The sequence below is a fragment of the Gorilla gorilla genome, chromosome X (genome assembly GCF_029281585.2).
Source record: "Gorilla gorilla gorilla isolate KB3781 chromosome X, NHGRI_mGorGor1-v2.1_pri, whole genome shotgun sequence".
NCBI classification, from domain to species: Eukaryota; Metazoa; Chordata; class Mammalia; order Primates; family Hominidae; genus Gorilla; species Gorilla gorilla.
Window position 1 is genome coordinate 122012848 of NC_073247.2, and position 25947 is coordinate 122038794.

The 25947-nt window shown below is 35.3% G+C and overlaps 1 protein-coding gene across 2 annotated transcripts in view; it reads right to left on the reverse strand.

The window, feature by feature from the left end:
* AMMECR1 (AMMECR nuclear protein 1) overlaps positions 1 to 25947 on the reverse strand; it is a 124305-nt gene that overhangs the window by 55698 nt on the left and 42660 nt on the right. Inside the window, exon 2 of one of the 2 annotated variants that reach the window (XM_004064705.5) lies at positions 14644 to 14754. The exons of the other annotated variant lie outside the window; for it this stretch is intronic. Within the exon in view, the coding sequence (XP_004064753.1) occupies positions 14644 to 14754 (111 nt within the window). The remainder of the gene's footprint in view (positions 1 to 14643; positions 14755 to 25947) is intronic. 2 annotated transcript variants of the gene reach the window in all.

Consider the following 25947-nt stretch of genomic DNA (forward strand, 5'->3'; position numbering starts at 1 on the left):
CTGCACTCCAGCCTGGTGACAGAACGAGACTCCGAAGGAAAGGAAACGAAAGGGGAAAGGGGAGAGGGAAACGGAAAGGGAAAGGGAAAGGGAAAGGGAAAGGAAAGGAAAGGGGAAATCTAAGGTTTTGCTTTGAGATTCTCTAACTCTGATATTGTTACTCCTGCAGTTGAATAGTTCTAAGGGTATTGTTCATTTTATGGAAGTATGCCTAAACTTGACACAAGGCAGATAACTCAAGAATAAATCTTTACATTACAAAATGATCATTTCATTACAGGGTTCCTTGAAATTGTATGCTTCTTAACTAAAATTAACAAATTCATATACTTTTATGGGTACTTTTTCATTTTTTAAGCATCAAGTCACATATAATATGGGTACTTTCTATTCTGGAATTTGTAATGATAGTCCAAGGCAATGTCAGGAGACCTGTGTTCTAACTCTAGTTCCAACTCTGTGTCATTGTTGGGATCACTAAAAGATCTAGCACCAGGTCTATCTTGGAATCTCTGAGCTCTAGGGTTCAGCCAACTCCAGAAGTCTAAGGTAGACTGTGAGAGATATTGTGGCAGCAGTAGCTTCAAAGGTTTCAACAATAAGGGAAGAGTTAAAATTTGTATGGGTGGGTGGATGAGACTCAATTGTAAAGCTGTGTTATCTTACTACTCCTAAACTCCTAAAGACTCAGATAATTCAGATATTACTCGGAGGGTTAAGTTTAACCACTGCTGGTTAATGCAGCTTTCTATAAAGAATAAAGTGCTAATTGCAGGCAATCTTTGACTTCTAGCACTTCGACTAAAACTATGTGGTAACTGAAGTTATGGGAGTAGAGTTCAGAGGTGTTTGAAATGAAATGGGCTACTAAACTGGAAGTGACTTCCAAGTCTACAGAGATGTTCAGATAGAAGCTAGATGCCCATTACTCAGGAGATTTTTAAGAGAGATTAAAGTATCTGATAGGGGTTGGACTAGATGACTGAAAAGAATCTCTTCTAGCTCTATGGTTCCATGGCAGGAATCAATTCACATAGTGCATCTTCAGTCACTTATAATGAGATCAACCTCATGTCAATTTGTTTTCTAAAGTGTTCTGTATAAAGATCCCTGTCCTCTGGCTCAGTCTAATTCCAAGTGGCCTTAAGCCACCCTTTGCACTATCAATCAACACTGGTAACTCTTACTGGCTCAAGTATGCTGGCAGCAAGAAAAGGTGACAGATGTAAGCTAACATACACAAACAGAAAAGAAAGAGAGTAGAATGGTTATCAGGATCAAGCAAAGTTGCTACAAAGCAATGAGACTGGTTTTTGTTAGTTTGCTTTGATGTTGCTTGGTAAACTACTGTGGAGCGCAATTTCAAAAGGGAGAGACAAACATAAAATTAATAATTATAATCCAGTGTGTTAAGTGTTATAATAGAGGCCTAAAAGAGACTGACCAATTTTCCTGGGGACTGTCAAGGAAATCTCACAGAGGAAGCAATGAGCAAGCTGAGTCTTGAAGGATAAGTAGGAGTTGACTGGGTGGAAATGGGGAGAGGCAAAGAAAAAAATGTGAAGCCAGAGAGACATGAAAGAATATATTTGGGAAGTGGTGAATAATTGTGCATGGCTGGAGTGTGAGGTTAGGTCCTCAAGTACTATGCTTCTTAATAAAAATGGGTTTTCCTCTCTGGTGATAAGGAATAACAGGCACTGTTTTAAGGAGAGTGAGATAGATTTTTGTCAACAAAGATAATTCTGGTGATTGGTGTACAATGGCTTCAAAGGGAAGCAGGGAAACCAGTGAGCCAGAATAAGAACCCAGACAAAGGCAGTGGCAGTGAGGCTGAAGAGGATGGGGTGGATTCAAGAGATATCTGTGGGGCAGAACCAACAGGAAATATAGACTGATAGCGTTTTGCTCAATGATCAGTTACATGTATGTGTGTATTTTTTAAAGAATTACATAAACAGAAATGTGACGGTGACTGATTATGGGGTCACTGGTTTATTTACTGATAATGCTTGTTTCTTCTCATATTATGAAAATTCCTGCCTACCTACATGTGTCCAAGAGAAAAAGAAAAACTGAAATTGCTATAAATATATTTAAAATTTCATTTCTTGGTCATTCTCACTACTTAATTTCTTCCTGAAGTAGAAATATAAATATTTACTATGCATGTACTACAATATAAATATTTACTACGTACCTAGTATGTATAAGATACTTCATATACATATATATCCTAATCCTCACAACAAACTTACCAGTTTAGAATTATACCCATTTTACAGATGAGAAAACCAAGACATGGCAGAAATTCAGTAGCTTCCCTTGGGTCACAAAGCTAAGAATTGAGGGATTCACAACTAGAACCCAGATATGGCTACCTCTTTCTACAACCTCATACTGCCTCTGTACTTAAAAAGCAAGTATTAAAATAAAAATAAGTAAAATGAAAAAGCAGCCAGGTATGGTGGCTCACACCTGTAATCCCAACACTTAGGGAAGCAGAGGCTGGAGGATTGTTTGAGCCCAGGAGTTCATGACTAGCCTGGGTAACATAGTGAGACTCTGTTCCCCACAAAAAGAAAAGAGAAAAAAAATCACTATTATAAAAATGACTGCATCATTATAATAGTCTATTTTTGCAAGTATTTAAAAGTGTTCATGATAAAATGAGTTTTAAAAGAGAATTTTAATGTCAAACCACTCACACACACAAAAAATACATTCAATATGCACTCAATGAAAACTATAAGAAACTAGCCACAATAAGACCAAATAATTTCACATCTAGGTAAAGTAGTAAGACAAAGAATTATACTTTATAATCCACAATTTCTAAATGCTGATAAAAACAAGACTTTTATTTATTCAACTAATATTTTCTGAATGCCTACTATGTACCACGTACTGTTGTAGGCTTTGAGGAATATTACAGCAGTCCTTGCCCTCATGGAATTTACATTCGCATTAAGAGAGACTCACAAACATACAAGTAAATTTACAGTATGCCAGGTGGTGATAAGCGCTACGGAGAAAAATGAAGCAGGGTAAACGGGCAGGGAGAGCCAGATATCAAATGTAGGCCTTGCTATTTTACATACGTGTCACTGATAATGGCATCATTTGAATAGAGACCTGAAGGGAGTGAGGAAGCCAAGCTACATGTCTATCTAGTAGAAGACTGTTGCAAGTAAAGAAAATTCAAGTGCAAAGCCCCTAGGGGGGGACCATGCTTGGTGTGTTCAAAGGGAAACAAGGAAACCAGCCTAGCTAAGGCCAAGAGAATGAATGGAGGTGGGAAGAGGGGAGTAGGAGATGAGGTGAGAGGGGCAAGCTGAGCATGGTGGCATTCATTGCAGAACATTAACTTTACTCTGAGTGAAATATATGTTTTTTAAATACTTTGGCTTTTACTCTAGGTGAGAAAGGTAGACACAGGAAAGCTTCTTATCTCAGATATAAGGATTGACACCAACTGAGGAGAGTTCAGTCATGCCAATGGGCGTTGTTTGTGCCATTTTGGCTAATAGGGTAAATGTGCTGCTCTGGGCAATAATAAAGCCTATGAAGAGGAAGCTGCAACAGTATGAGAGAGTACATATTTTTAGACAATAGCTACCACACCTTAGTGAGCTGATCTGTGAGGCACAGGAACATCTCAATATACAATAGATGACAACTTTAAAATGTAGGCTTTTAAAAAAATATGTGCTTTTAAAAAGAACAATTACATTTTATAACATGTATTTACAAACCCATGAATTTAACATAGTCATCCTTTTACCACTGAAATATTTAAGAGTTGCTTCAGATGAAATCCAGTATCATCTGAGATGACTCCTATTCCTAGCCACTACTCTTTATTAGAGGCAGAAAGAAATCTCCCCTTTTGGCCATACCATTTTCAGGCCTGCTGAAGTCCAACCTGTGTTGTCAGTTCTACTGCCACTCCAAAGACCTTTTCTCTAATGTCACATTGACACTCTTCAGAGAGTTTGTGAAGAAAAATTAACATCTAAAAATATTCTTTTTTCTTTTAGATTCAAAGCAATTATTATTATAATTATTATCAACTATTCATGAGATAGCTAAGTTTTGGGTAGTCTCTTTTTTTCCCTAAAACTTTATTTCAAAGTTATTCACCTCACCGTTAATAAGGTGTATGATTAATGCTCTGTGCCAGTATTACCAGGCCTGCCCATTGCCAGCAACTGTCTTTGAGATAACCCATTTCCTGGCACCCAAAAGTTAAATTACTCTTTTCAAAACATACCGATCTCCCCAACACTTGCAAAAGTATTACATGCGCCATTTTGTCACCATTCTTTAAATCAGAACTTACATTATTAGTCTACATCGGTACATGTTAAAATGAAGTCATTTTAATGAATTATGACTGTACAAATCCAAATACTACTAGTTAGTATTAGACCAGAGTATCTTACAAACATATTACATATTACCTTGCAATCTGAAACATTACATTTCATATTTTTGCATGTTTATTTTAAATAACTGAAATTTCACAGAATTTAACAGCAAATAAAATTTAAAAATTTTCGTTATGTACATTAGTTTCAACTATATTTTACAATCTGTAAGGCTCATGTCATAGTTCATCACCAAAAAGATCTACAAAACTTCTTATCCATCCTGTGTGATAGTTTTTGTTTAGTGATGTTGTTTTTTAAGGTGAAAGTTTGAGAAAATGCTACTCTCAGATCTTGAAGTGGAATACTTCTAGTCAGACTATGTAAAAACCTGGGTTGTACCTTATTTTCATTGAACAGATACAAAAAAAAAGAAAGAAAAAAGAAGAGAACTGTGTTATACCATGAATTTAGGTTGACAGTCTATATGTTGAACTTACAACACTGAAGCATCAGAAGTAAACTTCCCTTCCATTTAAAATTTTTTAAAAGGCAATTAGAAAAATGTTTCATTTATTCTTTAAAATAAGGTGCAAAAAAGGACTGCAACAACAAACTTCCTCATCCACACCTCCAATAACATCTCAATGTTGTTAAGCATAATCTACTGTGAACTGATTTAGGAGCACACCTGGAGCTATATTCACAACTCCCAAATGTACCATGTTTTCTATACCAGAGGCCTGCTCAATGGCAGTGTCTGTCTGTTCAGAGGTCATTACAATAACTTTGTCACTGCTGGCCTGGACTTAAAGCAACATTCCAGATTCCAGAACCAGTGTTTTATTGTCCCAACTCTTTTCTTCCTCTTCAGGATTTGTCAATTTTAGAAAAAGGGCATGTCTGTCTTGCTACTTTCAAAGGGTTTGTGTATATCACATTTTAAGACCACATTGTTTTGTGTACTTTTAATGTAGCACGTTTCATATGCTGAAATGATGCTAAAACTTGGGTTTGGTACTGATTCGCCCACGTGCTCTGTCTGAGCCCCACTGTAATCAACACCTGGGATCTAGTGGTAGCTATTGTCTAAAAATATGGTCCAAATAGGGATTGAACCCATGATCTCATTAGCAGTACAAGTCTAACCAGCAATGTACAGTTGTTTACTGTTCTTCATATGCAACACAGCTCCACTCATTTCAAAGGCTTAAAATACTTCTCCAGGCTTAGCTAGGAGGCAACTAATGGTCATCTTAGAAGAATGGTTTAGGTTAAAAGCAGCCTGCAGAACTTAAGAGATTCTCTTTCCTGCCATCCTCAGTGAAGTGACTGCAGTTGGAACCTTTTAAATCAGCTTTGTAGAACATACAAAGTAGTCCTGAAGGTAGTTGGGTATAGCAACAAGAAGTTGAGTTCTGGGCAATCCCTTTAATTAAAGCTTCTGAAGAATTTATTTTATGGCCTTTTCTAACTTTCTCTTTCACTACTAGGAAGGATACAAAAGTTAGCATTTCCATGTAGAAATAAAAAAAACAGAGTGTTAAAAATGGAGACAATAACATGCTAATCTAATCTGAATAAGTCTATAGTTTCCGTATGTATATTTACAGGATAATTTTTTGAGCTGAAGTAAAATTAACAAAAATGAGTTTTCTGAACATCAGACCAAGTGTAAATCTGTACCTTATGAATCCAAATGTATTTTCCTCACTTTTAGATTTTAAATATACTGAAAAGTACACTGCATATTTGATATTAACAATAATTAGAGCTTCATTCTCAGAAGAATGTATTAAATACAGTCATGTATTGCTTAATGATGGGGATTCATTCTGAGAAATGCATCATTAAACAATTTCATTGTTGTGTGAACATCATAGAGTGTATTTACACAAACATAGATGATATAGTCTACAACGTACCTAGGCTATATGATATAGCCTATTGCTCCTAGGCTACAAAGCTGTACGGGATGTTACTATACTGCATAATGTAGGCAACTGTAACACAATCGTTAAGTATTTGTGCATCTAAACATAGAAATGATAGAGTAAAATTAAAGTATTATAATCTTATGGGACCACTGTTGTATATGCAGTCCACTGTTGACCAAAACGTCATTATGCGGTACATGACTATATTGTTTTCCATCTTTAGAATTTCCTAGCATCTATGATATTCTATTCCAATAGAAAATTTTTTAAATGTTACAATTTGTCCATGTCTATTTTGTTATATAAATATAGATATATTTTATTTCTTTTGTTAACAAGAAGTAGATCAGATAATGTAGTTCTTTAGGACAGGACTTTTATGTTGAAAGTTTGTTCTTTATTTAAAAATTGAGAGAGAATGTAAGAAAAACTAGAGTTGTTTCTAAGAAAAATATATTTATGACGCAAGAAAAAGGACTTACGATGCAATAAGTGTTTAGCATTTAAAGATCAACAAATTGTTATCAATGATGAAAAGTAAGTTTTTTCCAAGGACTACTACTTTGGATAACCACATTTAAGGCAGTTTGAAGTTTGAGAGAAGGGGAAAGATCACAGAGAAGGGCTTCATTTCTTTTGCCTTCTACTTTTAAAAAGTATTTCTCATGCTCATAAGATCATAACTAAAATTTTAATATTCAATTGCTACACCAAAACCTCAACTTTCAATTATTTTAAAGTACTCAAATTCCTAACATTGTCCCCTTAAAAGTGGTAAAAGCATAGGATTTGCATGATAATCACCTTTAGTTACATCAAAGCATAACCATCTTATTCTTCCAGAACACTAAGATACAAATCTGTCCTCCTGTTCATTCAGGTCCTAATGACTCAAATACTTTAGACACTTATAAGTAAGCCCAATATTTATTATGTAAATATTCAGACAAAAGAAATATATTTTTAATGTCTATAGTATAATTTTAGGCCACATCTAATGTAATAATTTCATACAATATTTGTGTTCTAACTTAGCTTTACCATTTCAGTCATTCATCTGAAAAAATGAAGACTATCGCAGACAATGACTCTCAGGAAAGGAGACAGATATCAGTTTACTGTACTAAAACAAAATATGAATTCACTTTAACAAGACAAGAGGAAAGTGAAATCTAAACTATAACTTTTAATTTTCTTCATTTGCCAAGCATCAGAGCTATAATCCAACTTGGTTCTAGCTAATGTTTGGTAAACTCCGTGTGTAAGTGTGCATGTGTATGCACACTCTTAAGAGTCCTCTATTTCAAAGGCTTTTTCTTCTGTGACAAGATCATTTTCCCCTTTAAAATATGTATTACAAATTTCTTAAAATATAAATACCCAACACCTTGTATATGGTTGCTTTGATAATAATGATTTATACGCATCCCTATAATTTTGACCTTTTTGGACCATGTAGGATAAAAACAAGCCAGAAAGTGGTACATACTGTTTTGCTTTTATAAAAAGTGAACTAGGGATGAACCAAATAAAATAATTTATAGATATCTTTAAATACATTTTAGCTTTTATAACAGATATAGAGTAGTAATCATCCAGTATCACGTCCTCTGCTTCTTGAGAAAAACTGCTTTCTACCTAGGACTACAATTATTTTGATAACTTCTTATCTCTCCTAATATATCATAAACTCCTAAGGCAAAATTAAGACAAGATTTGCAGGATGAACTGTTTAAACATGATTAAAAGGGGAAACAGCCTCGAAGGACCAGAGAGGTATTAAACTTTACAGATAGATGTAAAAATAGGGTAAATTTCTTATAGTTCACTCTCTCCCTATCAAACTTAACAACCAAGAGCCCTGGTGCTGAAAAAGCCCATTTTCAGCTTCTCTCAACACTACCTTTTCACAGATGGCCTTTTCTGCCCCAGGCATTTTGCCTGTGGCTCTTAATCAAAGCAGCAGGGAGATTCCAACTGGAAACTGAAGATCTGAAAGATGTGATAAGGAATTAGAATCTGATATACTCACTACACTTAATTTCTGTGGCAGTAGGTGCTATATGAATTCAGACAATTCTCTACAATTCAGGAGCCATTACCCATTCTGCAAATGGTTCCTGCTGTTTAGTTTCCACATTCTGCTGGGAATTTTGTGGCTACATCTCTGCACATTAGCACAACCTTGGGATAACGAAGGAGTGCATTAACCTCATGGCTAAAATGAGGATTCCAGTTTGAGCAGATAGTTCACCATGCTTCATGTGGATAATTTTGAGTAAAGAGCGTACAACAACCTAGGTTCCAAACTGTACCTTAAATTAAGTGCCTATAAAATCTGACAAATGTTTCTCATTTTGTAATTAATAAACTGAAACTATCAAATTACGTATAAGTTTTAGGACTCAGGCCATCATCTCTTTTATAAAAAGGCAAAAAATGTAGGTTGTAAATTAAACTAATTAATTTTGCATTGTTTGTGATACATCTAATTTATTTCCCCAAAATGCATACTTTAGCCAGAAGTCTTGCCACAACCACTTGCCAAAAATTGTTTGGCCTTAACATCTCCAGAATGAGCTTCCATAACAATAATGTACAGTCAGAGGTGATTCGTACAGCTTTTCTTTTCATAAGAAAAATCAATCTGGGTGATGCTACCATAAAGACTAATGTTAAATGAGAGGGAGGAGGAACTTGTTTAATCTAAGTATTCACAATGAGCCTAGAGTGGTTACCCAAATAATCAAGAATAAAAATGATCACACGATGGTCTACTATGACAGGGAAAATATTATGCTGCTTATAATGGCTTTAAACTCATACTGCTTTAGAAAAATGCCAGATTACAACACCAAAATATAAAAGCAAATTCAGTTTACAATGAATCCCATAAGTACCCAATCTAGCTAGGACCTTTGAAAGTAATAAAGTAGGTTTGTTAGCTATTTTCAGTATCTCAAAAAATCTAATGGAAAGTGAATATTTGTACCATGCAAGCAATCAATCCCCCCTCAAACTCCCCTGACACACAACCCCACTAACCCACACAGAACAAAATAAAACTCCAAAACAAAACACAGCACATCACCTTTTATGTGGTCATACTGTTCCCTAGAAAGGGCTAAACTTTCATTGCTAATTTCTTAGAATTAAGTAGTTCAACAAAAGTGGCATAGTTCACAATCAAGTTCTAGAACTGCCAGCACCTGCATAATTATTTCACTGCCGAGAGGTCTAAGTACAACAAAGGAGAAAAAAAGATAGTCTTTTAAGTGTGGTGACAGACCACAATCCTGTTTTGCTGAATAAGAATACATCTATTAATTACTTAATGTGTTCTAGAAAAATTACTGCCAACTTGAATTTACATAAAGAAATAGATCTGCATTTTGCTGGGAAATTTATTAGCCAAAATTTTAAGGAAACTTTTTTTTTCTTTTTTTTTTTAAGAGATGGAGTCTTGCTCTGTCGCCCAGGCTGGAGTGCAGTGGCGCAATCTTGGCTCACTGCAAGCTCCACCTCCCGGGTTCATGCCATTCTCCTGCCTCAGCCTCCTGAGTAGCTGGGACTACAGGCATCCGCCACCACAGCCGGCTAATTTTTTGTATTTTTAGTAGAGACGGAGTTTCACCGTGTTAGTCAGGATGGTCTCGATCTCCTGACCTCGTGATCCGCCAGCCTCGGCCTCCCAAAGTACTGGGATTACAGGCGTGAGCCACCGCGCCCGGCCAGGAATCTTTTTTGACTGAGATGTTTATATTCATCTATATTAGTGGTAATTTTCCTCTCTATAAAAGTATGTTTTCTAAGTACTAAAATTGGGGAAATGAATCTGCCTCTGCTTTCTAATATATAAAAGCCATAAACACAATACTGGAAATTATCTCCTTCAGCTCGGACAAAGAATACTTCTACTTTGAAGTCTTGAGCAATGATAAATACGGTAATTTGTGGACTTTATCACCAAACTCTATGGATAGACTTTTATCAATAATTCTGAGCTCTCCATCCTGCTTCGTATTTTCTATAATCTTTCCTGCTTTTACCCAGATCCTTCAAGGTCAGACAAAGAATAGTCTATTTGTAATAGTTCCATGTACTTCTCATAAACTTTTCATTACCTACACAAATACTATGTATTTTCACAATTGAGAAGAAATCCTCAGCCTCTTTATAAGATTTTATTTCAATCTAAAATCAAAATTTCAATTAGGAGAACATATGACTTGACTTTGACAAGTACTTTACATTTAAAAGATTATGTTTATATATATATTTAAAAAACTTAATTCAGGATAGGCATTTCATTTAAAAAATACCTGGTCATATTTGAACATACAACTTGACTATGACAAGTACTTTAATTTTAAAAGTTTTAATAATTTTATTAAAATTAAAAGTTTATAATTTTATTTATAAATAAAAACAATTCAGGATAGGCGTTTCATTTTAAAAAATATCTGGTCATATTTTTAAGAAAGGTTTTAGAGTTAAGGGACTACACACAAGCTAGATCATTGTCTTCTATAAACTGGTTCACTTTTAAGAGGAAAAAGGGTACTCAAACAGATATTTTGTGCACCTATGTTCATCGCAGCATTATTCACAACAGCCAAAAGGTAGAAGCCACCCACTCAAACGTCCACCAATGGATGAAAGGATAAACAAAATGTGGTATATACATACAATGGAATATATTCTGCCTTAAAAAGAAGGTAAATTGACACATGCTACCACATGGATGAACCTTGAAGACATTATGCTAAGTGAAATAAGCTAGTCACAAAATGACAAATATCACATGATTCCACTGATATGAGGTACCTAGAGTAGTCAAATTCATAGCAACACAAAGTAGAATGGTGGTTGCCAGGGCCTGGAGGAGGAAGAATGTGGAGTTCATGTTTAATGGGTAGAGTTTCAGTTGGGGAAGATGAAAAACGTTCTGGAGATGGATGGTGGTGATGACTGTACAACAACATGATTGCGCTTAAGGCCACAGGACTATACATTTAAAAATGGCTAAAATGGTAAATTTTATGTTACATATATTTCCCCACAACAAAAAAAAAGAAGAGATATAATTGAGTAACATTCTGAAAATCAAACAATAGTCTATCTAATCACAGATGAACCGGATATTTGAATTTTTAAAAAGATGCCTATACCTAGAATGCCTTTAATTTCACTGCTTATTTTTTGTTTTGTTTTATTTTGTTTTTTGTTTTGCTTTCTCCCTCCTTTCTGCCCCTATCCCCTAAGTTCATTTAATTCTATTTATTCATTTTGTGAGTTATGGGTTTTTAAGATGGGATGACCAGAAGCCAAGAATCACCAATTTTTATGTTCAAAAAAAATTGTATTCTTAAAGTCTAGTCCATGTAGCCAAAGAATACAATTTCCTATCCTACAGTAGTATTGTTTTGTAATAAGCTTTATCCTTAATACAATATTAGTTCAAGTCAATTTTCTTCTGTCTGCTCTATACAACTCTGAGTTGTATACTTTCCATAATAATATCTATGGATTTTCTTGTTGCAAAATTTCAGTCTTAACTCCTAACTAGAATTTTTGAAGGATTACTGATCTATGATTTATAAAATTTATAGTAACTTGCTTTCAAGTTCATTATTTTCATGACAAAGCTGCAAAACATAAATAATCAGAAAATTTTGCCTCGGTTAGGGGATGGATTTTGTAGACACATGCTCTGGGTTTGAATCCTGGTTCTATCACTTAATAGATGTGTGAGTGGGTAAATTATTTAAATTACCTAATCCTCAGTTTCCTCATTTTGAAAATGTAGATATTAGTACCTAAGGGTTATTACAAGGACTGTGCATGTAAAGCTCCTCAACAATGTCTGACATAGTAAATTCTTAATAAATGGCAGCCATTAACAAAAATAATCATAATAACATAATACGTAAAAATGATAAGCACACTACTGAACAGAAAAATATTATATTCCAACTTTTAAAAATGACTCCTTACAACTTTTGATGCTAAAATGAATCCAGGAAAAAAGATTAATTGTATTTTGTAAGACTTGTTTTCTTTTGTTCATCTTTTCCAAATAGTATGATTGTTAATATCTTGTTATACAAAAGAAATTAAGCCAAACAAAAATGAGAAGTAAAACCAGGTATGTGCATGTGTGTATACACACACAAACATATGTATACACACGCACACACACACGCCTCTTTAATGTGATATATACAATTTGAGGAAGCTGTATAGAAACATGAGAAAAAAGTTGAAAAGTAAACAGGAAGAGCTATAGATTGCAATGAGGGTAACAAGGTATACAAATGTAGGCAAATTTCCAACTTCAAGTATTTGAACAATTCATTCAGAATCACATTATTGTCAGAAAATTATACTGTAATTCTTCTGGTCATTACCCTAGGATATAAATGGACAAGTCCAGAAAAGTTGGATGTTTTCACCCCTTGCCAACATAGGCAAAAGAATTTATTTTTTTCTTTAAACAAAACCCAATTGCTACCACAGTGACCACTACGAAAGATTTCTAAGGTATATAATGTTTGATAATGGGATTTCTGCTACAATTTCACTAGAAAGCACAAAGGGTTTCTATAATACCAACTCTTACTACCCAAATATAAAGTAATATTCTGTTTTGAAAACAGACTTGTGTTTCCAAAAATGTTTTCCTTGGAACCCTCAGACTTTGGGGTGGGAGGATAAAAGGGTCCTGTAGTCAAATAAGCCTGGAAAATGCCACATTCTATTTCTCTCTCTTAGATATACATAACACTATTAACATAAAAGGTTCTGAGAAGTCCTACAGTGAGCAGAGTTGTTTACATTTTTTAACCAGTGTTTCCCAAACTTATTTGGTCACAGAATTCTTTTCTTCAGGTAGCGCAAAGGAACCAGTGTTCCTCATAACAACTTATTTTGGGAAATGTACAATAAATTGCCATTGATTAGTATTAAATGTGTAATTTAATATGTACCTGTCCCAAAAAGGTAGCCATTGGCAGAATTTGCTGAAGTCCCAAAAATGAGCCCATTGTATTTTATGTCAGAAAAAAAAAATCTAACATGCCTAGACTAGTACTTATATTATCTTTAACAAGTTGAATTTATTTCCAGAATATGTGTTTCAACCCTTACAGCCTGTATGTTATTTAATCAAATCCAAACACCCAGTTTCTTATACCTGTGAAAAGCTAAAAAATGAATATGATCCTCCAAGCCATTGGTTTTTCTTCTGGGCTTCACTGTAAGCTGAGAAAACCCTGCCCCTGTGAGCTACTGCATACCTTCAAATACGAGAATACCAAACTCAGTTACAGTATTTTATTAACTGGTGCTATGAGCCTGCATTTATGCAGTTCTACAGTAAAATAATGTTCCACATTAATCCTGAAGTAAAATAGTGATTATTACTTCATTCTCCTAACACCTCTATTAAGTATATAGAACAAAATACTGTAATTACTATTTTACCTATGGAGGTTGAGAAACATGCCCCAAGTACCAATAGTCAGCAGGGAGCAATTTCTTGTTGGACAGACACTGTGCATATTACAACTATAGAAACTGTATCAGATAATCACCCTAAAATGTGAACAAAAACAGGAAATTCCTTTACTAATAGCTTATTATTTAAGGAATTTTCTTCTTTTGAAATAATTTTGGGTCACAATTTGCTTGAAATCTAAACTTGAACCAAAAAATTCACATTGTGTGCTAGATAGCTTTTTGTGAATTCAGAAATTAAGAACAAAGTTTTAAACAACTGTAATGAGGAATTACTTTGTCCTTTTATTAGATAAAAGAAAATAAGCAAGCTATAATTAATTCCGGGTGAAGTGTGAATGTGAATGATTATACTGCTAGGCTGTGGCATCACTTTCTTCCTAGGCTCTCCTTTCAATTTCAAAAGTCCTTAAAAGTGTCACAAAATGTGTAAGATGAAAGAGACAACAACTATTTTTAAAAAACACAAGAGGGAAGAAATAATGACTGTTACTATAGAAATCACATATTTTGGTAACCCGTGGACATTTGGTCATTGGTTTTCAAGTTATACAAAATAAGCTGGCCACTGGAAGAAAAAAAAAACACTTCAAAACATCGATGGCAGAATACATTAATCACAGTATTTTATATTACGGTAATATATATCAATAACATTTTACCAGAGAAAAGGTAAATGGTTAAAGACAAAGGAAAAACCTGACATGAAGGAAGACAAGAACGTTGACAATTCAGTAAAAGGAGTTAAAGTATCAGATTCAAGTTTCATAAGTTTTTTTTTTAATGTAAAAGCAGAGGTAACAAAAATTGGTCTTCACCTGGTAAGTGTGTACTCCCTGAGTCCTGAATGCAAATTCATGGCAGAAAAAGTACCTATGCATCCACGTAATCTTTTGTCTCGACCAATCTTCCATGTTACAAACAGTGGGCTGTAATGGAAGATAAAAATAGGGTAAATAAATCAATTCAATTCAAGCAAATATTTATTGAGTATTGACTGTCTGCTAGGTTAGGTGCCTGAGATATAAAGACCAAAAGACAGGCCTTCAAGGGGCTCACAGGCCAGCCCAATAGGACTACATTTAGCAAAAGTTATATTATACTACTACTACATTATATTGAGTGTATCCTATATGTTTGGTATCTCAATAAATGTTTTAAACAAACTAATTATGTTAATCTTCATCAACAATTCTAGGAGGCTGATACTAACATTCCTATTTACAGATGAGGGAGTCTCACAGTTGATACATAATGAAGCAGGCACTCAAACCTGGGCAATCTTAACTATAGAGCCTTAACCATTATGGCTAACTGTGTAATTACTCATTTAAACCTCAAATTACTGACTTATTTGTAAGTCTAATTTGGAAAATCCGGGATAAAAACCAATGATTTTCATAAATACTTCCTGAAAATATAGGGGATATGTACTGTGAAAGGTGCTACAAGGATGCCTAAAACACAGTCATTGCTCTCTAGGAGCCAGTATAAGAGGCAGGCATAACTATTACACAGCTAACTAATACAAGGAAAAAGGAAATAGATACTATAAACCATGTCCAAATGCCATAATTTAAGCTATTCAGATAGAAGAAAACTTCATCAAGCTTGACATTCTTTAGCTTGACCTAGAAAAATCAGTAGGGTTCAGAGAGGTGAAGGGCAACAGCAGACATTAACAAAATAATACTCTGAAACCAGAAAATTCATCTTAATTTTTAGATAAAAGTATTACCTGCAAATACAATCTCTCAAGCATCAAAGAACAAAGTATCAATTATAACAAAATATCATCAAGAATAATGTGGTTTTAGATGAAGTTTAATACAGTAGATGCTTGGATTCTGCTGCAAACTACTGACAGCCTCAATTAATGGTTAAGTCTAAAAACAATTACGTTCTAATTAGAGCAACTTTGTATGCCAGTTTTTATGAAATAATTTACCCATTTTAGGACATTTTATAAAAAGATAAGTACCTTACAATGGGGATGGTCTATGGTAATATAAGTATTCACAGTAATACTGGAATAATGCATTTCTGCTTTCTAAAAACTTAAATTTTAAGGGGATATACCATATTTTTTTTCTCTAATACACTGGTGAGTTGGAGAACATCCTTTCTTCAAAATAGTCTTTAGTGAGTCATCAGCAGATAGATGAAAAGATATCTCATTCAAGTACTTCAATCACCCACCTTAAACATTTAAATTATGCTGAGCTCTCACAGCCACAATGGCAGATAGGTTCCCAAATAAGTAATATATACAAACCAGGGAGAAGTACTAAGAGTTACCATCTTCCAAGAGCCAAATGTCCAGTGGCATTCAAAAAGATGACTAAAGTATAAGGTCAAGTTGCTGTCAACATTAGCATTCAAGTGAAGGATGACCTACACTAAAGGTATTAAAATAACAAACAAAAGGTAAAAGCCAGTTTTTTTTTTGCTTTCTATATCATATGCAATAAACCTGTTATAACTTGAGCCAAGATTCTAATGCTCCATTTGGAAATTTTTCTCCAATTGTTCTTGACTAACCACTGATAAGGAAGACAAGAATTAGATGGGATTACTTTCTCACCAATTCTTTCATTACTCATATAAATACCAGTATCTTAAAATTTAAACCTTATCTTTAAGGATGAAATTCACCTCTTCATTTTTCAGTTTCTAATCTGGCATAGTCAATATCAGCAACCATGTTTTCGTTTTGTTTTGTTTTGAGATGGAGTCTTGCTCTGTTGCCAGGCTGAGTGCAGTGGTGCGATCTCGGCTCACTGCGACCTCCGTCACCTGGGTTCAAGCAATTCTCCTGCCTCAGCCTCCTAAGTAGCTGGGATTACAGGTATGTACCACCATGCCTGGCTAATTTTTGTATTTTTAGTAGAGACGGGGTTTCACCATGTTGGTCAGGCTGGTCTCAACTCCTGACCTCGTGATCTGCCCGCCTGAGCCTCCCAAAGTGCTGGGACCACAGACATGAGACACCGTGCCCAGCCTGTCTCTCTCTTTTTTTTTTTTAATTATACTTTAAGTTCTGGGGTACATGTGCAGAACACGCAGTTTTGTTACATAGGTATACAGGTGCCATGGTGGTTTGCTGCACCCATCAATCCATCACCTACATTAGGTATTTATCCTAATGCTATCCCTCCCCTAGCCCCCAACTCCCTGACAGGCCCCGGTGTGTGATGTTCCCCTCCCTGTGTCCACGTGTTCTCATTGTTCAACTCCCATTTATGAGTGAGAACATGTGGTGTTTGATTTTCTGTTCTTGTGTTAGTTTGCTAAGAATGATGGTTTCCAGCTTCATCCATGTCCCTGCAAAGGACATGAACTCATCCTTTTTATGGCTGCATAGTATTCCATGGTGTATATGTGCCATATTCTCTTTATCCAGTCTATCATTGATGGACATTTGGGTTGGTCTGAAGTCTTTGCTATTGTGAATAGTGCTGCAATAAACATATGTGTGCATGTCTCTTTATAGTAGAATGATTTATAATCTTTTCGGCATATACCCAGTAATGGGATTGCTGGGTCAAATGGTATTTCTAGTTCTAGATCATTAAGGAATCGCCACACTGTCTTCCACAATGGTTGAACTAATTTACACTCCCAACAATGTAAAAGTGTTCCTATTTCTCCACATCCTCTCCAGGAGCTGTTGTTTCCTGACTTTTTAATGATCACCATCCTGTCTCTTCTTTTTTTAAAAAAAAAAAAAAAAAAACTTTATTTTTTGATCACAGAAGTAGCACATGATCATAAATTAAGAAATCAGAAATACAGAAATGTATCAATCCTCTCCCGTAACAATGGCTATACAAAGTATCTCTATGTAAGACAGGTCTTTTGGCAGCTTCAGAATGAAGTGAATCACAATGTAATATAGATGATAGCATGTTTTTAAAATACCATGATGGTTTCTGAATAAGGCAGAACTACGTTGTATATTCTTTTCCTCAATGACTTCCATGAGAAACCTAAAAGTGTGAGTGAATTCATTTCCTATCAAAAACGCTAGAAATGAAAGTCATTTAAGTGTTTTACCTTCTACTTTCTTATTTATCCCAGGAAATATATACATACACCATTCTTACTATAATATAACCCTATCTGCTCAAGTAAACATTTAAAACTTAAAGTAGAAAAATAACACAAACTAAACACTATACTATGAAATACGTTGCAGGGCACTCAAACATAAGATGGGAGAAATTATATATTAATAGTTTCTTATAATGCCATGCTATCACTGATGACAGAATGATTAATTCAGAGCTTAAGTTGCTGGAGGACAAGCTGCATTTTACAAGGCAGCCTGAGGAGCAAAGATGCTCCAAAACAAGCAAGGGCATGGACATGTAAAAGTGCACAGCACATTCAGGAAACAGGGAGTAGTCTGATAGTCTTGATAACTTGCTACGGGCTCTTTCAGATTTAACATTTCTTTGAATTTGAAGCACTGTGGACTATGTGTTCTCAAGAGCCTTCATAAGACGTAGAGCAGATACAGAATGATCTATACTCTCCCTGATCCTTACCTACCCCAGGCAACATCCACTTTGGGAGTTGGGATTGCGGGGAAGTATCTGTGTCAAAGATGGGAGGGAGTGCTACTCCACAACCTCACTGTGTTTAGGACAGATGCCTGAAGATGGAAGAAGTCAGACTTTTAGTAGACAGAACAAAACTATTCATTAAAAATCTGGGACTCTAATTTCTCATTACAAATGCTCATCCAACATATTTTATAAAGTACACGTGTATGGAATTAAAAACAACTAAAATACCTAAAAGCAACATTTCATGGGGATAAGAACCCGGGAAGTTAAGCATTTTAAAGTAGACAGAAACATAATAAACATCCCTGAGCACAAGACATTGTATCTTGTGTGTGATAACCACGTTGTACAGGGCAATGACTACGAGAACATTCAACACATATTATCTAAAAATAGGAACAAATTTTTTTCTTCACGCAACACAGAGGGAAGGAATAGGCAATTTCATTTTTAAATGTGCTATTAAAACATGTATGAGTTCCAAAAAGGACCTAATACATCAGCATAATCAGAGGCAGATCAAAGTAGAAAAAGGGTTTTGAGCCTGTTGAGAGGAGCTGCTCAATGAGAAAAAAAATACAGAAAACCAGTTCATAGTAAGACAAAGATTGGATGTTTTGGGAAATGCTTTTGCCATATGGTTTGAGGCCACCTACATACATTGAAAAAATACTACAAACTAGAAGAGGGCTCAAAATGAGATGAAATATTAATGGAAATGTTTATCTGAAGGCAACCAGACAAATCTTTTAAAGTAATTTTCCTACTTCTGAGAAACCTTTGGAGAAAAGTAAACACTCCATTTTTTCATGTCTGTAGACAGGAACAGGAAGTAACCATCTAATCTAGATGAATCCTCCCTGCCAACTAGCAGCCAATACTGTCAGGTCAACAGTAGCTCTAGGGAAATGTAGTTGCATACAATCAGCAAAAGTACGAAAAGCAATGTAAATCTGAACAGGACACTCCCCATCTACTGATGTGAGCCAGAACAAATCAGAAATATGTTTGCAGGAGCAGAATACAATTAAGTGATACAACAAAAAAGGTGTATTTACTTAATAATATTTTACCTTAAACCCTATCTCTCCTGCCATATCAAGGCAAAACAGAGGTTACAAAAAAGTCTTAGACTCTGGCAATTTGCTCTTCTTTAGAATAAGATTCTTTAGAATGAGATTTATAGGAGGCAACATTAACAAAATTACATCAATCTCTACCAATTCAATAATAATTATAATAATTAATAGAATAGGGTACTCAACAAGGTTATTTATATTGGGGGGGGTACAGGAAAAGAGAGAAGCCCTGTAACTTGTTCTGTTCTTCTGCCATCAAATAATGATTGTTTCTCAACTGTATTCAGGTTTCTCAGCAATTTAGCTCAAAAATACAACTATATTCCTCATAACATCCAGCTAAAAATACCATAATTCCCCAGGATCTAGCAGCTTGCAGAAGTACAGAAATGATGATGTCTTCTTTCCACCACCAGGTAAAAACCTTTCACTTCCTATTTCAACAAAAAGAAGCTTTACATTTCATTTCTAAATCATATAAACTACAGATTCAATTCATAAAAACATACCTAACATGGTTAAATCATGTAATAGGGATGCCATAATAAAATACTATACACTAGGTGGCATAAACAACAGAAATTTATTTCCTCACTGTTATGGAGGCTAGAAAGCCCAAGATTAAGGTACTGGCAGAGTTCAGTTCCTGGTAAAGGCTCTCTTCCTTTACTAGGCTTTAAGGCTGCTATACGGCCACTTTGTACTCACATAGCTTTTCCTCTGAGTGTGTGCAGGGAGAGGGAGAGCACGAGCTCTCCAGGAGTCTTTTATAAGGACAATAATCCTATTGGATCAGGCCCCCATCTTCATGACTTCATTAAACCTTAATTAATTTCTTGTAGGCCTTATCAAACACAGTCACATTAGGGGTTAGGGCTTGGACATAGGAATGTAGAGGTTGGGGGGTTACAATTCAGTCCATTACAAATCCCTAACCCAAACTTTAGTACATAGTTTAAAGTGTATATAACAAAGTATCTAAGCTCATTCACTGAAAGAGTCTTTAAGAGATAATCCATTTGCTTTTCATTTTACAGGTGAAAAACAAAAAGAGATCCAGGCAGACAGTGCAGAATCACCAAACTGGTTAGTGTTAGAACCTGGCAAGTCCTCCAAATTTTCTTACTACTGGTATAATATGTTTTTTTTTCCCCCACTACAGGAAAAAAAAATGTGAGTGGCAAACCTAGGTGTCTTCTAAAAGACCAAAGAATAGGAAAATCCTATGAATACTACATAGCACCACACAGGTGAGCATAAGCACAATCTCCTCTTCCTCCTGTTTCTCCCAGTAGGGGAGAGAGAAAGATTAGCTGAGAAGACACCAGGACAAACTAGAAATGCTGCATCAGCCTAGAAACACTAGCCCCGATTTATAAGTTTCTACATTATCACCATTAGAAGCCCACAGCAAGGCCTACCATTTTATGCTTGATGGCTTCCCAACACTCTTTCTGATCTCCCTCAGCCTTCTCACTTCATTTTTTCCTGTTGTCTAGCTGGACTTCATCAAACCCAGGTCCTCTGTTAAATACAAATTTCCTCCAAATCAAAATTTCCATTTATTATACCATTGGTTAACAACTCCTCAGCTAGGTATTGATCTGATTATTTGATTAAGTAGTTCATATTATAGAATGAATGAGACTCCTCCAGATAATTTGAAATTCAAATTGAGAGGAATGGAGAGAAATGGGAGGGGGCTAATCTGAGGCAGGGTCGAGAAGTTATGATTCAGATGCATTTCTCATCCAACCATTTGCTGTAGATAAAGAAAATGCACTAAGTCACCACTGTATCCTTATACCACACTCCTCCCTCCAAGCTTTGTATAATAAATAGCCTGTATCCCACAGGGCTCAGGAAAATAAGATCATACTGCTTAGATAGACAGCATAAATTAGTATAGGAGACCACAAATATCTGAAAGCGGGGATCAGGACCAATCTTTCAATACTTTTCTTTGCCTGGTGTTCCAAGAAATTCTATCATAGCAGCATTATATTCTCTTTCTCCCATTTATATAATTCCAACTTAACTGGCAAATGCCAGAGGAAGGGAGGCAGACTAAAGTCTAACAGATGATTGGGAAGGTAGAATTTTTTGCTGTTGTTAATCAAGGGTAATCACCATAGACATACAATCAGCCAAAGCACAAGCATACTTTAAGGGATTAGCTTGATTCTGCCAATTTTTGAACTGAAAGAACCATTTCTTCCTTTAACAAGAGCAAATCAACAATTTTCAGCAAACGAAAAAAAAATTAGTCCCAAACTTGATATGCTGAGACAATCTTATAGCTTTTTAGAGCCCTAAATTAGATGAGAAAGACTACCTTAATTGGAAAAAAATAGTATTTTTGCACATATTTTCTTCGTTTACACTGAGAACATTTAAAGGGAAAAATAGCTGTGGGTTTTTTTTTCCTGATAATAGGAACACACCAGAAATCTCTATTACCTGAAAATACAACTTAATTTTAAATGACATTTTGCTATAGATTTCAAAAATGAAGTAATTTCTATTTGGAAGTCCTATTCTGAACCCATTTGTTCAAAGGGCTTTAAGGTTTGAGACTTAGTCTTTACTATTAAAAAAAATTAGTTATTTTAGGCTGGGCACGGTGGCTCATGCTTGTACTTTGGGAGGCCAAAGCGGGCTGATCACGAGGTCAAGAGATGGAGACCATCCTGGCTAACATGGTGAAACCCCGTCTCTACTAAAAATACAAAAAATTAGCAGGGCGTAGTGGTAGGCGCCTGTAGTCCCAGCTACTCGGGAGGCTGAGGCAGGAGAATGGCGTGAACCCAGAAGGCAGAGCTTGCAGTGAGCCAAGATTGGGCCACTGCACTCCAGCCTGGGCAGCAGAGCAAGACTCCATCTCAAAAAAAAAATAATAATTAATTATTTTAATATAAAACAAATCAGGCAAAAAAGAGCTTCTATTGAAGTCTTCCAATTCCTAAGCTAAATGTTAAGCAAAACTAAGAATAACAGAAGAACTAGGTCCAGAAATTTTAGAATGAATATTAATTGATACAGTCAACTCCTATTTTTTATGCCATTAAAAACTTGTATGGAACTTTGTTTTGGTATTTCCATTTGACTGTGTATGCAGGATGGTCAGGGAATTCATAACACTTCAAACAAAACAATGAAAACAGTTAAGGGTTTTTTATTTGTCTTTATTTTCTTTTAGGTTTAGGGTTTACATGTGCTTGTTGTTACATGGGTATACTGTGTACTGGTGGGGACTTGGTTTCTAGTGTACCCATTACCCAAATAGTGAACATTGAACTGGATAGGTAATTTTTCAACTCTCACTCCCCTCTCACCCTTCCCACTTTTGGAGCCTCCAGTGTCTATTATTCTTTCCATCTTTATGTCCATGTGTACTCACTGTTTAGCTCCCATTTACAAGTGAGAATATATGGTATTTGGCTGTTTCTTAATTTACTTAGGATAATGACCTCCAGCTCTATCCATGTTGTTGCAAAGGACACAATTCCATTCTTTTTTTAATGGCTGCATTGTATTTCATGGTGCATGACACACCACATATTCTTTATTTAGTCAATTGTTGATGGACACTTACATTGGTTCCATGACTTTGCTATTGTGAATAGTGCTGCGATGAACACATGAGTACAGGTGTCTTTTTAATGTAATGATTTCTTTTCCTTTTGGTAGATACCCAGTAGTGGGATTGGTGGGTCAAACAGTAGTTCTATTTTTAGTTCTTAGAGAAATGGCCATCCTGTTTTCCATAAAAGTTGAACTAATTTACATACCCTCCAACAATGTATAAGCGTTCCCTTTTCTCCACATCCACACCAACATCTGTTGTTTTTTGACTTTTTAATAGTAGCCATTCTGACTGGTGTGAGATGGTACCTCAGTGTGGTTTTAATTTGCATGAAGATTCGCGATGTTGAATGTTTTTTCATGTGCTTGCTGGCTGCTTGTATGTCTTCTTTTGAGAAATTTCTGTTCATGTCCTTTGCCCAGCTTTTAATGGGGTTTTTCCCCTCTTGTTGTTTGACTTCCTTGTAGATACTGGATGTTAGTCCTTTGTCAGAAGCATAATTTGCAAACGTTTTCTCCTGTTCTGTAGGTTCTCTGTTTACTCTGTTGATTATTTCTTTTGCTGTGCAGAAGCTTTTAAGTTTCATTTGTCTGTTTTTGTTGCATTTGCTTTTAGAGTTTTCATCATAAATTCTTCACCTAGAAAAATGTCCAGAAGAGTTTTTCCTAAGTTTTCCTCTAGGATTGTTATAGTTTCAGGTCTTACATGTAAGTCTTTAATCCATCTTAAGTTTTGTATATGGTGGGAGATAGGGGTCCAGTTTCATTCTTCTGCACATAGCTAGCCAATTTTCCTAGCACCATTTATTGAATAGGGACTCTTTTCCCCAGTGTTTACTCTTCTCTACTTTGTTGAAGATCAGTTGGTTGTAGGTATGTGGTTTTATATCCAGTTCACTATTGTGTTCCACTGATTTGTCTATTTTTGTACCAGTATCATGCTGTTTTAGTTTCAGTTACTATAGCCTTATAGTGTAATTTGAAGTCAGGCGGTGTGATGACTCTCAACTTGGTCTTTTTGCTTTAGGATTGCTTTGGCTATTCATGGTCTTTTTTTGTTCCATGTGAAATTTAGGATTGTTTTTTCTAATTCCATGAAAAATGACATTGGTAGTTTGATAGTGATTGTGTGAAATCTGTAGATTGCTTTGGGCAGTATGGTCATTTTAACAATATTGATTCTTCTAGTCCATTAGCATGGGATGTTTTTCCATTTGTTAATGTCATCTATGATTTTTCATCAGTGTTTTGTAGGTCTCCTTATAGAGATCTTTTGTGAATTTGAAAAGAAAATGTATTCTGGTAATGTTAGGTCCAATGTTTTATAAGTGTCAGTTAGGTCCAGTTGGTTGGTAGTATTGATCATGTTTTCTATCTCCTCACTGATTTTTGTCTACTTGTTCTATCAATTACTGAATTAATAATGTTGAAATATCCAACTCTAATTGTAGTTTTGTCTACTTATCCTTTTATGTGTATTTTTTTTCTTTCATGTATTTTGAGGATCTGTTAGGTACATACACATTTAGTATTTTGTCTTCTTGAGTTAACCACTTTATCATTATGACATGGCCCTCATTCCTCATAACACTGCCTGTCCTGAAGTCCAATTCATCTCTTATTGGCATAATAACTCTAGCATTCTTATGAATGTTTGTATATCTTTTTCTGTCTTTTTGCTTTTAACATACCTGTGTCTTTATCCTTAAAGTGGGTTTCTTATACACAGTATATGGTTAGGTCTTGCATTTTTTATGCAGCCTTTTAACTGGAGTGGTTAGACTACTTACATTTAATATAACTGCTGACAGAGTTGGGTTTAAGTCTACCATCTTTACATCCAATATTTGTTTTCTATATTTCCCATTTGTTCTCCACTTCTCTTTTACTGTAAGATTAAATGAGTATACTTCAGTATTTAATTTTATCACCATTATTAGCTTATTAGTTATGCCCTTTTTAGTAATTTTTCTAGGTTGTATCGACACATCTTTATCTTATTGCAACCTACTTTCAGCTAATATTATATCACTACAAAAGCAATGTAAAGACCTTAATGTATACGTCCATTTCATCCCTCCCATCCTTTGAGGCTACTGTTATACTTTTAACTTCTATATACCATATAATCCTATAATAGATTAATTTTCCTTTAAATAATAACTTTTAAAGAAATTTTTTAATGAGGGGGAAAATGTCTTTTATATTTACCCTACACTTGCCACATTTATCTGGCACTCTTCATTACTTTGTAGAGATCCAAGTTTCCATCTGTTATCATCTTCCTTCAGCCTGGACAGCTGCCTTTAAATTTCTTGTAGTTAAGGTTTGCCAGTGATCATTCTTTTCATTTTTGTCTGAAAAAAATATATATTTCACCTTCATTTGTTTTGGTCTTCATTTTTAAAGGGTGTTTTCATTGGTATCAAATTTGAGATTGGCAGTATTTTTTTTTTCAGCACTTTAAAGATGTCATTCCATTGTCTTCTGGAAGCTTCCATTGTTTCTGATGAGAAGTATATGGTTCTTCTCTTTGTTCCTCTGTAATGTGTCCTTTTTTTCCTAGTGGCTTTCAAAATGCTCTACCACTAGTTTTCAACAATTTAATTATAATTGCTTTAGGCCAGGCATGGTGGCTCACGCCTGTAATCCTAGCACTTTGGGAGGCTGAGGTGGATGAATCACCTGAGGCCGGGAGTTCGAGACCAGCCTGACCAACATGGAGAAACCCCATCTCTACTAAAAATATAAAATTAGCTGGGTGTGGTGACGCATGCCTGTAATCTCATCTACTCAGGAGGCTGAGGCAGGAGAATCGCTTGAACCCAGGGTGCGGAGGTTGTGGTGAGCTGACATGGTGCCATTGCACTCCAGCCTGGGCAACAAG